Source organism: Morchella importuna, assembly GCF_003444635.1.
Source record: "Morchella importuna strain M04M26 chromosome Unknown Morimp01GS003, whole genome shotgun sequence".
Lineage (NCBI taxonomy): Eukaryota > Fungi > Ascomycota > Pezizomycetes > Pezizales > Morchellaceae > Morchella > Morchella importuna.
The window spans coordinates 2,305,517-2,319,326 of NW_025763400.1; the positions used below are offsets into that span (position 1 = coordinate 2,305,517).

The window sequence follows — 13,810 nt, forward strand, 5'->3', positions numbered from 1 at the left end:
GAGACAAAGCTACTGTGGTCGAACAGTTATCTCAATGTACTTTAAACTCAATTATCCTAAAATCATCATGACTAGATGAAGCGAATAGTCGTAGCAAGGACTCCATATACATGTGCACATCTTTATCTTATTTTCGGATAAGTGATGGTGTCCCATAGCGTCCTTGCAGTGTAAAGTGATATTGCAAGTTATGCAGAGGCCAGCGGTGTTCATCAGATATCACTCGCATCTGTATACCTACTTTTAGACTTAAGCTAATCATACATATAAACCATCTCACAAGCCGTTGAGCTCGAATGCAAGATGGCCTATGCGCCCTGATGGTTGATATACATATATGTACTCCATAGATTTATTAGCTTTGGAGCCTTGGCCAGGGTAATCACAGCTCTTGCTCGATGTACATATCAACTCCATACTTCGAGTAATTGGATATAACGCATCTTTGTATGATGAATGAGGTTACACTCAGCGGCACTGGTTTAGGTGTCTTAGGTGTCCCATTACCAGGCATACATGTACATGTATGTAGGTAGCCAAGTCCACAATTTAGTACGGTATGTATGCAATAGTGGTTCCTTTTACAAACGTCACGAAAGTACGAGTACATGTATTCCAGACTCAAGGATGTGCTCAGTTACAAGATAGATTACATGTATTCTACCCCCTTTTACAGTCCTAATGATGGAACTACATGTACTCTATAGTACATCCAGCTGAACCTGTACCAGAACAGGTATTAAAGTCAGACTCTACTCTGTCTGATTAACCTGTTATGTACCCAAATACATGCAGGTACTTTACTCTATGCATGCGAATCACAGCCTAGCCTCACTGAGGCGTCAGCTAAGATTGTGACAGTGACCCTGGCTGCAGCCCGGGTTGGGAGAGCCTGGCTAACCACCACATCGAAGAGCCTGAAATTTCAGAGTCCTGGCATCTTGACAACGCATGCAAAAAGGTCAACCTGCAGGCCCATGACAGCTGGGGAACGTAGTAATATTAAGAGTGTGAGCGAGGAAGCGCAAACAGAACAGCACAACTCTAAATTATAAAACTACGGTTTCCTAGTTATGTGGCCTGCTTCTGATCGCCGCCTACTATGAATACGGTTATATCGGTGGTGTCATGCACGGAGAAGTAAAAAAAGGGCCTGGAAAGACGCAGACACCGCAGGTTATTCTCCCACTCGCCCTGCCAGTGCTTTCTTCTTTCTTCTTCAGTCTTCCTTGGATAGGCACCTATTTGTCTGGTATCGCGCATAGGTCGTTAGTTGCGATAGTTGCCTAGATAGTCCCCTACTAGATATTGCAACTTGCTTTCGCGCCTCAGTCCGACCTCAGGCTGGGCTACATACATCATACGACGCACTGCTGCATCGCATCTAATCGAACGCGAGGATCCCCCAGACATCTAATCTCTACACGTGGAACACCGTTTAGACTCAAATGGCCGCACGGGCATGAGAAGAAAGAGAGAGAGAGACATCCTCTTGTCGAGTAGTGTGATAGTGTTGAATAAATCTTGTCGACTACAACGAGCTTGACGTTCCGGATCAGTCCGCGATAGCATATCACCATCAGTAAGTTATCCACCTATCGCCTTGCCACATAAACATATCCCTTCCCCCGTCATGTCTTCCGGGGGTTTCTCCCACCCAATTCCCTTTCAATTGTGTTGAGGCTCTCAAATGGCCTGCTACTCGCTCCATAAGGCACTCAATACCTTAAAGCAGTTGCTATTTGATTGATTGTCAGTACGCTTGCATGTCGGAGGGTTCGGAGTTTGAGTCTCAAAGCTTGCGCTTACTCGACGCAAGGTCAATTAGGTTGTGTATATCAACCCTAAATCTCATATCCTCATCTTTAAAACGCAACAGCAGCGATGGTCGGCCACGATGTGGACCAAAAGTACCTGGGAAAATACGCAAAGTCTACTGCAGAAGACAAAAACCCTATATCCGCGGGACTCTACAAACTACTGGGGCTTTCCACTCTCCTATCCCGAAAACTACTCCGCGCACGAAAGCAACGCAAGTTAGACCCAACCCGCACAACCAAATCTCTCGATCTCTATAGGCATATCATCTGGATGGCTCGTGAGGGTCTCGGGATTCTCCACAATGAAATACAGCCTGAAATTGCAAATTACCCCTTGATGAACGAACTTCGGGTTCTTATCGCAAAGCTCAATGCCTCATACCTCCATATCTTTGTCCTGTTCGACCACACATATGAAACAAGATCTGCCATGTCTCCTAGTTCTACACTGAAGGCAACAACTGGTAATGGAACGGCATCGCGTACGAATGGCTCATTGGGTCCTAATGGTATCGCCTCTCTCAACATGAATTCTCAATATGCGTACATCAAACCAACTATCGACGCTTTCCTTAAAGCTGAGAAAAGTGCAAGGGACCTATTACCAGGGTCACATCCTCTTAGACTGTCAGTGAAATTGGAATACAGTGCTTTTCTATACGACTGCACAAGGGACTATGAAAATGCTCGACGTGTTGCACAAAAGGCAGTTGACGAAGCATTTGCGTCTATGGATGCTATGGACGATGATGCCTTTGAGGATGCTATGGAACGTAAGATTTCATTCAATTGGTTGAAAAAATCTTGGAACTAGAGCTAATTTATATTAGTGGTAGGAAGCTTAGGGGTTTTGGCGAAAAGAAGCGAGCCATCTCCCAAACCATCTCCAAGATTGGACGGCCAGGAGAATCGACCAAATAGGCATGCAGCCCAAGCAGCTGGACAGCATGTTATTTGAGGGCCATGTATGATACAGTACAAGTGGTTTCAATGGGGATAAGAGGAATTTTCGGTTTATTGTCTGGTGTTAAAGAGTTATGGTATTCACGGTTGATATTTATGGTTCGGATTCTTGGGGGTATGGTCTGCTGAAACTGCACGTGTTAAGCGGATTTCTTTCACAGCCTTTCTTTTTTCGCATGGTGTTTCATGCGATCCGTTGGTTGGTTGTACAGCGGTGGGTAATAAGTCATCGGACGACCTAGCCACAATTTTGCCTGCAAACGCGTATTTTGGTGGCGTTCCGTCTGATGACTTATTACCCATCGCTGTACATTTGTTTTTCTTTTTCTCTACACGCTCTACATACCCCCAAATCGTTCAAACGTATTTCGAAAAAGTCCCGCGAATTTTCCATACACACTCTATCTTCAAACTCTAAAACTTACTATTTTACAACAAAGTCCTACGAATATCAACTTGATTATGAGAGTGCATAGAGGAGCCAAGATTCACTTTGCTTTGGGAATCTCTACTCAGCCGCACTGTTACTAAATACAGACCTGAATACCTGGAACAATACTCGTAAATTCATGACGTTTCCGGACACGACTGCTATTGCATACCATACAAAAAGCGCCAAATCCACCTTTTTGTATGTCATGTAATATTGGTCGTGTTCGGAAACGCTATGAAGCTACGAGTACTTAAAGTCTACAGGTGCTCAGAGTGTAACATTTATGTTGTGGCGTCATGGTGGTATGTAATTGGTGAGCCAGAGGAGCAGAACGGCTGAAAAAGATCCATGTTCAGTCATTAGGTAGTGCAGCACAAATAATCCCCAGGACTGGTCACTGTCCTGTGGGTGAAGCCAGCGCTTAATGCCAAGAGGGTTAGTTACAGGAGACAAGGGAGAGCTTATTGCTTATTTCCCCCCTATCCCCTTCCCAGACATGTAGAGGGGCCTTGACACACAGCCCAGTCCTAGTACTCTACGAGTCTAATCCTTAAAATCCTTATTTCTTCGTCCTTGCTCCCTCCGCCTCGCCTTCATTTCCAAAGTCTACCACTCATCGCAAACTCAAACCGCTCTCTCGCATTCATTACACCAACATTCTTGGGATTGTTTGATTTATTGCGCATTCTGTGAGCAGTTCAATATGCCTTCTATCATTTCTCTTGCAAAGGTTGCGCTTCTTGCACTCCCAACACTTGCATCTGCGGCGGGACAGATGGGTTTTTCACTCGGTGCTCGAACAAATCCAGTAAGCCTTTTTGACCTTATCACATCACCCTCTTTGGGGACATTTTTTTGTTGACCTTCTCTCTCATTTAGGATGGGGCAGATAAAACGACAACGGATTTTGAAAACGATCTTGATGTAATCAAGACACAGAGCACAATAATCCGGACCTATTCAGTGAGCGATCACGGAACAATGGAGAATATCATGCCCGCTGTCATCGCAAAGAACTTCAAGATTGTCCTTGGTGTTTGGTAAGCTCATAGTTTGGTGGCGTTGATGTGGTCGGAGGACATGATCAAGCTAATTATGTACGTAGGCCCACTGACGACGCTAAATTTGAGATTGAGAAGGAAACCCTGAAAGAGTAGGAACTATCCAATATATAAACTTTATATTACACTTATTAATCATCGTTTACAATAGGTTCATTCCAAAGTTTGGATTCGAAAATATCTATGCTATCACCGTTGGGTCGGAGTCTTTATACCGAAAAGAACTCACTGGTGCAAAGCTCGCAACGAAGATAAATGAGGTCAAGGATATACTCAAGGAGCTCGGAGCCGATAGCATCCCCGTAGGATTTGCGGATTCATGGAATATGATTGTCACTAGTGACGCAAAGCCTGCTATTGAGGCCAGCAATATCATCCTGGCCAACGCTTTCAGTTACTGGCAAGGGCAAAAGATGGACAATGCCACACATTCTTTCTTTGATGACATAATGCGTACGAGTTCCATTCTAAAAAGCTCGGGTTATAACATGCTAATGATAGACAGAGGCTCTAAGCCATGTACAAGAAGTCAAGGGTTCGGACCTTGACTGGGACTTCTGGGTTGGCGAGACCAATTGGCCGACTGGTGGAAAGGATTATGAAAATGCTGTCCCTAGCACTGAAAATGCTGCCACATTTTGGAAAGAAAGCGTCTGTGCGATGCTTGCTTGGGGAATCAACATTTTTGTTTTTGAAGCCTTTGATGAGGTTTTCAAACCTGTCGAAAAGGGCAACGATGTTGAGCACCATTGGGGTGTGTGGGATGAAAATTATAAGCCCAAGTACGATTTGAGCTGCCCGACTTAAGAAGGTCGTATGAGAATTGGAGTCGCCTATCTTTTCCAAATCAAACATGTTATAAATTTTGGAAAGCTTAGTTCTTGTGCTTTATGTGGGTCAACTTGTCGTTTGTAGGAGTGCAGTATCTTTTGTAATCCCATTTTCCTGGGTGGCTCTGGCGTCCAATTATTAAAATAACAAATATTTGTAAATCACTACCCGGCCTGGTATAAACCCATATTCATTCTGCTGATTATTGAGAACTGTTAACTGCTCTTGGGCGAACGTTATTCATGCTGACAACTCGGAAATACTGTCTCACCCTTGTTCTCAGAATCACAAAGACGCTTATGATGCTTTTTGTGCCATCGAACTTTCGAAGGTGCTTTACCGTTGTGCTATGATCCACTTGAAGTTTACTGTCTTGGATGATTGGAAGCGGTAATCATTCTTATTCCTCGGGCTTGATGTATGTTGCTTGGCAAGATTGTGGGGATGCGTACCTGCATGAAGAGTATGCACGTGGACGTTCTCGGGCTGGGGCTGGGGCGGCCCAGTGTTACCGATGATCCTATTTGCTTATCAGGAATATTGTAGAAGTACATATGACGGGCTTCTAAAGCGCTACCGGGAATAAGTTAATGTTGATTAAGAATACATGCGTTATTTAATATATAAAATATATAAGTACATGTGTAATTCTACATACATGTAAAAATTGCTCTCGTCTTACCTCCTCCTACTCCTCCTTTCCCTCCTCCCCCGTTTCTAGTCACAACGATAAATCCATCGATATTAACGTTCGCCTGGAAATATCGCAGTTTACTATTCCGATAAGGTGATGCTTGTTCGCTCTTTCATTACCTATGTATATAGACAGACATGTAGTATTACAACGGTAGGTAATAAGTGATGGAACACAGCGATACCTGTTTTGTAAAACGCCACCAACATTTGGTGTTTGTACTCTCAGGGCGTTCCATCACTTATTACCTGTCGCTGTACATGATATAAGCTTAAGTACATGTAGAACTTTTATTTTATTGGGTATGTTCAAAAAGAACATATGCACATTTTGGTTATGGGCAAAGGACTTCCGTGGCACGATTTTTGATGGAAAGTGACTCGGATACTATCCGGAAAAGGTCTGAAACCTGGGCTCCGGTTCATTGAGCGTGAATTGCCGTTGCTAACCAAAAGTCTCCCAGCTGTCTTATCAGTTAAAATATGGAAAGAAACCTATATGGATGATTTTTAGTCTGTTGATATCTCAAATTTATCCATCGGAGATAACTGCTGGCCACCAACAACAAGAATTCCGAGAGGAAGACCTAAAAAATAGAATACGAAAGGAATATAGAGCTAGGTAGTAGGCAGGCTGCAGCAGTAGTTGCTGCAGCTCAAGCAGGAGGCCTTTTACCAATGGGAGTTCGTCGAGATCAGCTTTGTTCTATCAGGTGATAAGAAGACAACATGTCGACAGCCTCATTTGTAGAAAGGGAAAGAATTGTCTGAGTACGGGACTGACCGCATGTAATATCACTTGAGATACGTTGTATCCGGGTCTTTATGACTGGAACTCATGGTACATAAGACCTATTAATGGCGAGAGTCTTTTATCACAAACTCATGTTAAGAAAGACCTTTTGATGGTACCCAAGTCTTTAGCATGTAGTAGTAACCTTCATGGTACGGAAGTCTTTTGCCCTTTAGTTATATGTACATGTAGTCTCGTGCCTAGAATTTTTCAACTCGTTGCTCGTTCTGTAGTCTGAAATCGCACCACAGGCTGGGAACGAGACTAACTTGAATGTACGTGTACTTATCTTATCTATGTAATACATGTACCGTTAAAGATTTGGGATGTTAATGTAAGAGTCAGTTATTTGATCGACTTAGATAAATACCACGGACCCATGAGTGGCACGTACGCATGTACGAGCAAAATTTAGTTGGCAAAATAAACTTACTTTCTGCGCCGCTGAGATTCTCTCCAAATTAGAAGATCCAAGCGGTATCCGTAAGCGAAGGTCTTTATCGAGGAATGGACATGTTTTTTATGACTAGAGTCTAGGCAGACCTCCTTATCTCTTAAGAGAACCCGTAGACATATGGGAGTATATAAGCTGGAATCAGTCTAGATTGTTTACTATAGACAGATCAACATAGGCCAAAATGTGCGAAAAAATGCAGCAAGAACAACGCGATATTGAAACAGCCATCGAGATCCAGGTGGAGAGAACACAAAAGCGTAAAACATGGAGAGAACCACGACGAAATATATTCCGCCTGTTCTCAACATATTTGGGGTTTCTCATATATGGGATGAATGATAGCACTGTGGGGGTAAGTACTTAACATTCCTAAGCTTTAAAACCCATAGATAAACGAGATTATACGCATATTCGCTGCTCTCGAGCATTCAATCCTTTAAAGACTATGAGCTTAACTCACATGTTTTCCAGGCACTTCTTCCTTCTGTAAGACCACATATATAAGAAATCCCACTAAACGATAAGCTTTTTGATATATATATGGATAAACCCAGATTGAAACCTATTATGGACTCAACTACACAACTGTGTCTCTGATATTCTTGGCTCCAGCCATTGGATGTGTTCTTGCTGCCTTCTCGACAAACCGTCTTCATTCAAAGATCGGCAGGCGCGGCGTGGGACTTTTGTCATGTGGATCTTATACCATCGCATACGCAATTGTTTCGTTTCATCCGCCATTCCCAGCGATATTTCTATTGTACATCATTACTGGCTTCGGGAGCGGGCTGATGAACGGGTCATGGAATTCATATGTCAGTGGATTAACTAACTCGAGTTCATTATTGGGGTTCCTTCACGGCTTTTTTGGAATAGGCGCAACAATCAGCCCAATTATCGTATGTTATACTGTTTAGAGATATATTTCCATAGATTGCTAACTTTGGTAAAATCTAGGCTTCAAAGTTAGTGGCGAGTGGGATCCCCTGGTATAAGTATTATTGTTAGTCAATAGTTATTTCTGAAAAATGATCCGATGTATGCTAACATGTATTAGACATACTCGTAAGATATTCTCCTATTATTGGGCAATTGGACAGTTGGATGATCTAAACGTACTTACTGATGGGTAGACTGGCCTCAGTGCTATGACAACTGCAATACTCGTAACAGCGTTTTGGGAAGAAACGGGCACAGTGTACTGTCAACAGCACGCTGGTTCATCCGGAATAACTGGAGGACGGACTTTGAAAGTTGTCAAGAGCAAGGTGTTTAATATTATTCCTTGAAACGATTAAGTTCTTGGCTAATCGGAAAGGTAACCATACTACTATCAGCTTTTATGCTGTTATATTTGGGATGTGAGCTCTCAATTGGGGGATGGATCGTAACATTCATGATACGTGTGCGTGGCGGTGAAGAATTTAGGTCAGGACTGGTTGCTTCGGGGTTTTGGATTGGGTAGGCGTTTAAAATTGTGCCTAATATGTACATGTAGTTTTTTTTTACTAATTACTCTAACTGTGCTATTCCTAGTTTGACGTTAGGTCGATTTGCGCTTGGGTGGGTTACTGGCCATTTTGGAGAGTTCTTCATGGTTACGATATATATAGTACTAGCGATTGGCTTACAGCTTTGTTTCTGGTTAATTCCACAATTCGTTGTATCTGCCGTGATGGTGGCTATGATCGGGTTTTTCATTGGAATGCCAATACCGGCAGTAAGGCGCCTGTTATATTTCAATCTCTCGTGGATTACATGCAACCGTGACTAATTATTCCTTAGGCGATTGTTGTTGTCACAAAGACTCTTCCACCAGAGCTTCATGTTAGTCCTTATCCTGAAATACATTTTTGATTCAAACTAATTGTACTATTCAGGTGATTGCGGTTGGGTTCTCTACGGCATTTGCAGTTTCTGGCTCAGCAGTGTATGTTCATTTTTCTTTTTTTTAAAGGTTTTGGGATATGATGGCAAATGTTGATTCATAGGGTGCAGCGTACCGTTCGTTGTGGGAGCACTTGCACAAAGCAATGGAGTTCAGATCTTACAGCCAATAATTGTAGCTTTATTAGCTGCACAGCTTGGATTGTGGTTATTCGTGCCAAGGGTTGCGGAAGAGAAACAAGGTGAATAAATATCGAGAGGACTGAGCTCTCATATAGATGAGAAATGTCTCTGGTTGAGTGGACACGAAGGTTCGGTTACAAAAACTAATCTAGAATCAATGATTTGATTTAATTTATGTCCTCAAAATCTCAATGAGATCAATAAAAGATTAATCATAAAAACACAGATGTTAGAAAGTTTATGAACACCATACCAGACCCCTGGAAGGCGGGTTTAAACGAAATCTTTTAGGCACCTGAGAAGAAAGTGTACGTAGATCATGAAAGGATCGGATCCTGATTGGCACTTGAAAATGTGCCCACAAATGTAATATTGTAATTGGCTGTATCGAGTGATATTTTATGAAGTGCTCAACACTTCCAGGCTTCACTATCTAGTAACGTGTATGCCTAATAATCCATGTACCCTATTTACTCCCAGACAGCTCAAGCACTGCATTCTTGGCTTCTCTGACAACATTGTATGACACCTGCTTGTCAATCTGAGACCACATTTCAATGCTTGGAAGTTTACCCTCCCTCTGTTTAGGTCCTTCCTTTTGCTGCCGAGAGCGCTCTTGTATGGCAGTGACTCGGGGATAGCGAAATTCTTCAAAGCGCTGTAGACGGGCTGCTAAACTCATATCTGGAGGAGTGTCAAGGAGGAAAATAGGTAACGAGGCCGCATCCTCAATAGCTTGAGCGCCACCTTGGCCTTGGTCTATATAAATATTAATAAGAGATAAGATCTGGGGCGTATATCGGTGAACTATACGCGGAAGCATGGGATGTGCTGCATCGCCAATTAAAAGAGCTTTGCCTTTGTGCCAGCCGTGCACAGGATTGCGATCCCTAATCTGCCATAATCCAGGACTGGGATCTTTTCTATTTGGGATTTTAGAACACAATTGGGGTGAAAAAACCATGGTACCAACGATGACCTACAAAAGAAGTTTCTGAAGGGGTTTCGGAAATTCTTTGAACTTTTCCGCAAGGTCAGAAGCCTTTCCGTTTGCGCGCCAGCTCTCAACTGATTGACTCGCCTCCCAGAACACAGGCGCAAAAAGGTTTAGAAGAGTATTATCTCTACAGGGATAGAGTAGCTACTACCACTGTTAGTGAGGCATTACTTCTCTGATCTCAAGGGGGCATACACAGCGTCGCCCATCTCTCCCAACCCAATCCTCCATTTTGATTTCGTTCACAAATACTCTGAGCTCCGGATCGGCTTTAAGCTCTTCTATATTATACAGGGAACGAAATGCGCTGTGGCCACTGTAAACACTGGGCTCGTCCATTCTTCCCGTTATTTCCTGCCTGATAACCGATTTCACTCCGTCTGCCCCAATAATAAGGTCACCTTGGAAGCGTTCACCTTTATCCGAGACGATGACCCCACTGTCACAGTCCACACGTATAATATTAAAACCGAGTCTCAGCATTGCTGGAGGACCCCAGCTTTCATCTCGATCACTGGTTGCGATTCGAAGTAGCTCAAACTGCAAATCTGCACGATGAAGAAACCACTAAGGTACACCAACATCACGAACAATATCCCGAAGATCGAGTGAATCAACAACAACACCGTCCTTATTATATTCATATTGGGGCCCGGCGTCAGTGGCACGAGAGCGTTTTGGGTCAAAACCGAAGGATAGCAGGACCCGAGCAGAATTGGGCGCTACAGAGATCGCTGCGCCGACCTCACTGAGCTCAGGCGTTCTTTCAAAAATCTGTGATATTTAAGGGTTAACTCATATAGAATCTCAACCACGCATAAATAGTAGACTGACCTCAACCACTACACCGCGTTTGCGAAGGGCGATTGCAATGGAAAGACCGGCTATGCCTGCGCCAACAATCAACACTTTATTGATTTGACTCATGACATGATATAAATTGTAGAGCTGCTGGAGAAATGAAGAGGAAAACGAGGGATGTGCAGAAATCCGGGTTCAATACTTCACACCAAGTTGTGAATAAATACATTTTTCATATACTTCTGTTGTCTTTTCTGTGTGCCGATGTATCCAGCGGGGTAATGCAACTTGAGAATTGGGGGCAGTTCCGAGAAGCCGAAATTTAACAGATAAACCTGCCGGGTACAGCTTTCGTCTTCCCATAAGGCGGGCGAGTTATCAAGTAAGGATTACGTCAACAGGATAGCGAGTGATAGTCTGTGTTGCAGACTGAGAGATTAACAGAACTCTCTAGCATCTGATTGGTCAAGAGGCGTGACCCCTAACCCTGACTGACTCCTGCATGGCAAGTTCCAACGCCGCATGATGGACTACAGATATTTCTGGGTTATATACGCCCATGGGCTTAAAGCAAAGTGGTGGGTCAAGGAAAACTGGTGGTGTATGCATATTCTCGTGACTCAAGCCAATCAGCAAGCATTTTTCTACTTTAAGCCCATGGGCGTATAACCCAGAAATATCGGTACTCGTAATTTCACAGCGTTTGTGAACACTAAAATTGACTTCGCCCATTGAGGTTTGGAGGCGATCTCATGCGGGTGGGACTAATTATAGAACATATTGGAATAGGTACTTAAAAATTAGAACCGTTTCCCCTATTCTTCGCAATACTGGCTTCAATCCTACATGGCATAGGCATAATATGCCTATTAATTTTCTCCACTGGATAGTTCGTCCTCTCGTCCTCTATGAAAGCCTTAATCCTTCTAGCTGTAGAAACCCATCCTAGTTTTACTTTAATAGTATCTTTCATGTCATTTCAAATTGACTCTACCGGGTTCAGGTCAGGTGAGGTGGTGCGCCACTTAAGTTTATCAAAGTCAAGTCTTCGCCTAAACTCCGCCTGATAGGGTGCTTATGAGTAGGAGCATTCTCCTCCATAATTACCAAATCGAGCGGGTTTTGTAATGAGAGAGTGCTGTTAGAACACGGCCGTAAACTATACGTTCAAGAGTTAGACTGAAAAAAAAGGAATACAAACTCGGGGGAGTTCGTCAGAGAGTAGGATTTTGTAGAAGAACAGTTACCTCAGGCTTACAGTCAAAACACATACAATTTTGAGCCTTACTAGTATTCAGCCGACTTATCTAGAACGTAGGCTCACAATAGCCTTATCAGTAAAAAAATTCTTTGTTAAGCCTTATTTCATGCTTACAACTTGCTTAAACAATATTTATTTGAAACATTGGGATATTGGATTCATAAAGCTATTGTGGGTTTATGTTCCAGATAAGTTGATTTAATAAGGACTAAAAGAGTATACGTGTTGACGGTAAGGTAAGTCAAGGAATTTAATAACTTTTAAAGCTTTTTCTCGCAAGTAAAACATACAATTACTTATGAGAGGCTAAAACCAGTAGGGCACCAGCGAGTTCTTATTGAAATCAATAATTCATTTAATGGGTACAGTCTTTCTATGTATCGCTAGAATCCAATAGAATAGTTGCAGCCTGAGCCATGGAAGGTAGAAATCAGGTAGCAGATTATTCAAGATACTATGATCGCTAGAACTCAATAATCTTTAAGGGCTCTGTTACCGATGATGGTAATGGTGAAGATGGAGCGTTCAGGACAGTTGGGTGGGAATGGTTCTGAGTACTTATAACCTCAAGATCTCGATTCTCTGTGTAATGGAGCTATTTCAACTGTCTGTTGTATGAGTACACATTGTAATGGGGGTCTATGGACGTAGGGACTAAAGTGCCAAAGAATACAACCGAGTCAACGACGTAGCAATAGGTATTCAAGACTATGGACTATGGGGCAGCTCTGCCTGGTATGACAAACCAGTTGAACCCTACGACGAGACGTAGAACAAAAGTAGTATTTTTGGAGTAAATACAGAATAAATAAATAGATTTTATATTGCTTTGAAGTACAGGACTTATCGCACGCCGAATCCTCCGCCATCAAACATAAGAAAGAACAAAGGGAAAATAGGAAAAAAAAGAAGATACAACGCGAGGAATCGTAAGAAAAGGTACAGAAAGTAAAGAAAGAAAAAAACCGGTCATCATTCCTCCGGGTCCTCCTCGTCCATTTCGTACCAGTCGAGTAGGTTGGTTTTTGCTGCAAATTGTAGAACTAGGTCTACATTGAGGTTGGTGAATAACCAGTTTTCCCAAGTGGGCGGTCCTGGGATCTTGTCCATGAGTGGCCTTCGTAGTTGTGTCCATCGGGGGCAGTCGATCATGGTGTATTTGGAGGATTGTTCCGAGCCACATTGGCAGGTTTCGGTGTAACGGGGGCAGCCTTTTCTATGTATTGCTAAAATCCAATAGAATAGATGCGGCCGTGTAAGATAGAAATCAAGTGCAGATTTATTCAAAGATACTATCGCTAGAACTCAATAATCTTTAAAGGCTCTGCTACCGATAATAGGAGATGAGGATCAGGACAGTTGGGTGGGAATGATCCTGAGTACTTATACTCCAAAGAATTCTTTTCTCTGCTCCTCCTTCCTTACTAAGTTCCGGTACTGCCTTCTAGCAGAAGGGAAGCAATACCTGTAACAGAGCCACAGTAGGGCTGTTACAAAAGTAACTGTTCTACCAGTCAAGCCATACGACCCTAGGGTAATCACCACTTGTTCTTCATCGATGGGTGAAGATAAGGGCAGATGACCCCTACCTCTATTGGTATGAAGGGTAGGGATCCTGGCGAGCAAGAAG

The 13,810-nt window shown here is 42.9% G+C and overlaps 4 protein-coding genes across 4 annotated transcripts; 3 read left to right on the top strand and 1 right to left on the bottom strand.

The window, feature by feature from the left end:
• Positions 1-1,884: 1,884 nt before the first annotated feature.
• Positions 1,885-2,778, top strand: LAJ45_02145 (uncharacterized protein; the record flags this gene model as incomplete). Its single annotated transcript, XM_046111737.1, has 3 exons — positions 1,885-2,329; positions 2,399-2,593; positions 2,651-2,778. The coding sequence occupies 3 exons, from the start codon at positions 1,885-1,887 to the stop codon at positions 2,776-2,778; spliced, it is 768 nt and encodes a 255-aa protein (XP_045975681.1).
• Positions 2,779-3,919: 1,141 nt separating this feature from the next.
• Positions 3,920-5,084, top strand: LAJ45_02146 (uncharacterized protein; the record flags this gene model as incomplete). The annotated part of the gene is made up of 5 exons (XM_046111738.1): positions 3,920-4,024; positions 4,096-4,256; positions 4,322-4,369; positions 4,429-4,730; positions 4,783-5,084. 5 exons carry the CDS (start codon positions 3,920-3,922, stop codon positions 5,082-5,084), a joined length of 918 nt encoding a protein of 305 aa, XP_045975682.1.
• A 2,148-nt stretch (positions 5,085-7,232) lies between these two features.
• Positions 7,233-9,188, top strand: LAJ45_02147 (uncharacterized protein; the record flags this gene model as incomplete). The annotated part of the gene is made up of 9 exons (XM_046111739.1): positions 7,233-7,403; positions 7,523-7,537; positions 7,606-7,950; positions 8,009-8,054; positions 8,109-8,116; positions 8,185-8,319; positions 8,370-8,512; positions 8,588-8,614; positions 8,685-8,700. 9 exons carry the CDS (start codon positions 7,233-7,235, stop codon positions 8,698-8,700), a joined length of 906 nt encoding a protein of 301 aa, XP_045975683.1.
• Positions 9,189-9,587: 399 nt separating this feature from the next.
• LAJ45_02148 (uncharacterized protein) lies at positions 9,588-11,045 on the bottom strand (the record flags this gene model as incomplete). Its single annotated transcript, XM_046111740.1, has 5 exons — positions 9,588-10,044; positions 10,105-10,262; positions 10,314-10,658; positions 10,710-10,892; positions 10,953-11,045. 5 exons carry the CDS (start codon positions 11,043-11,045, stop codon positions 9,588-9,590), a joined length of 1,236 nt encoding a protein of 411 aa, XP_045975684.1.
• Positions 11,046-13,810: the final 2,765 nt, after the last annotated feature.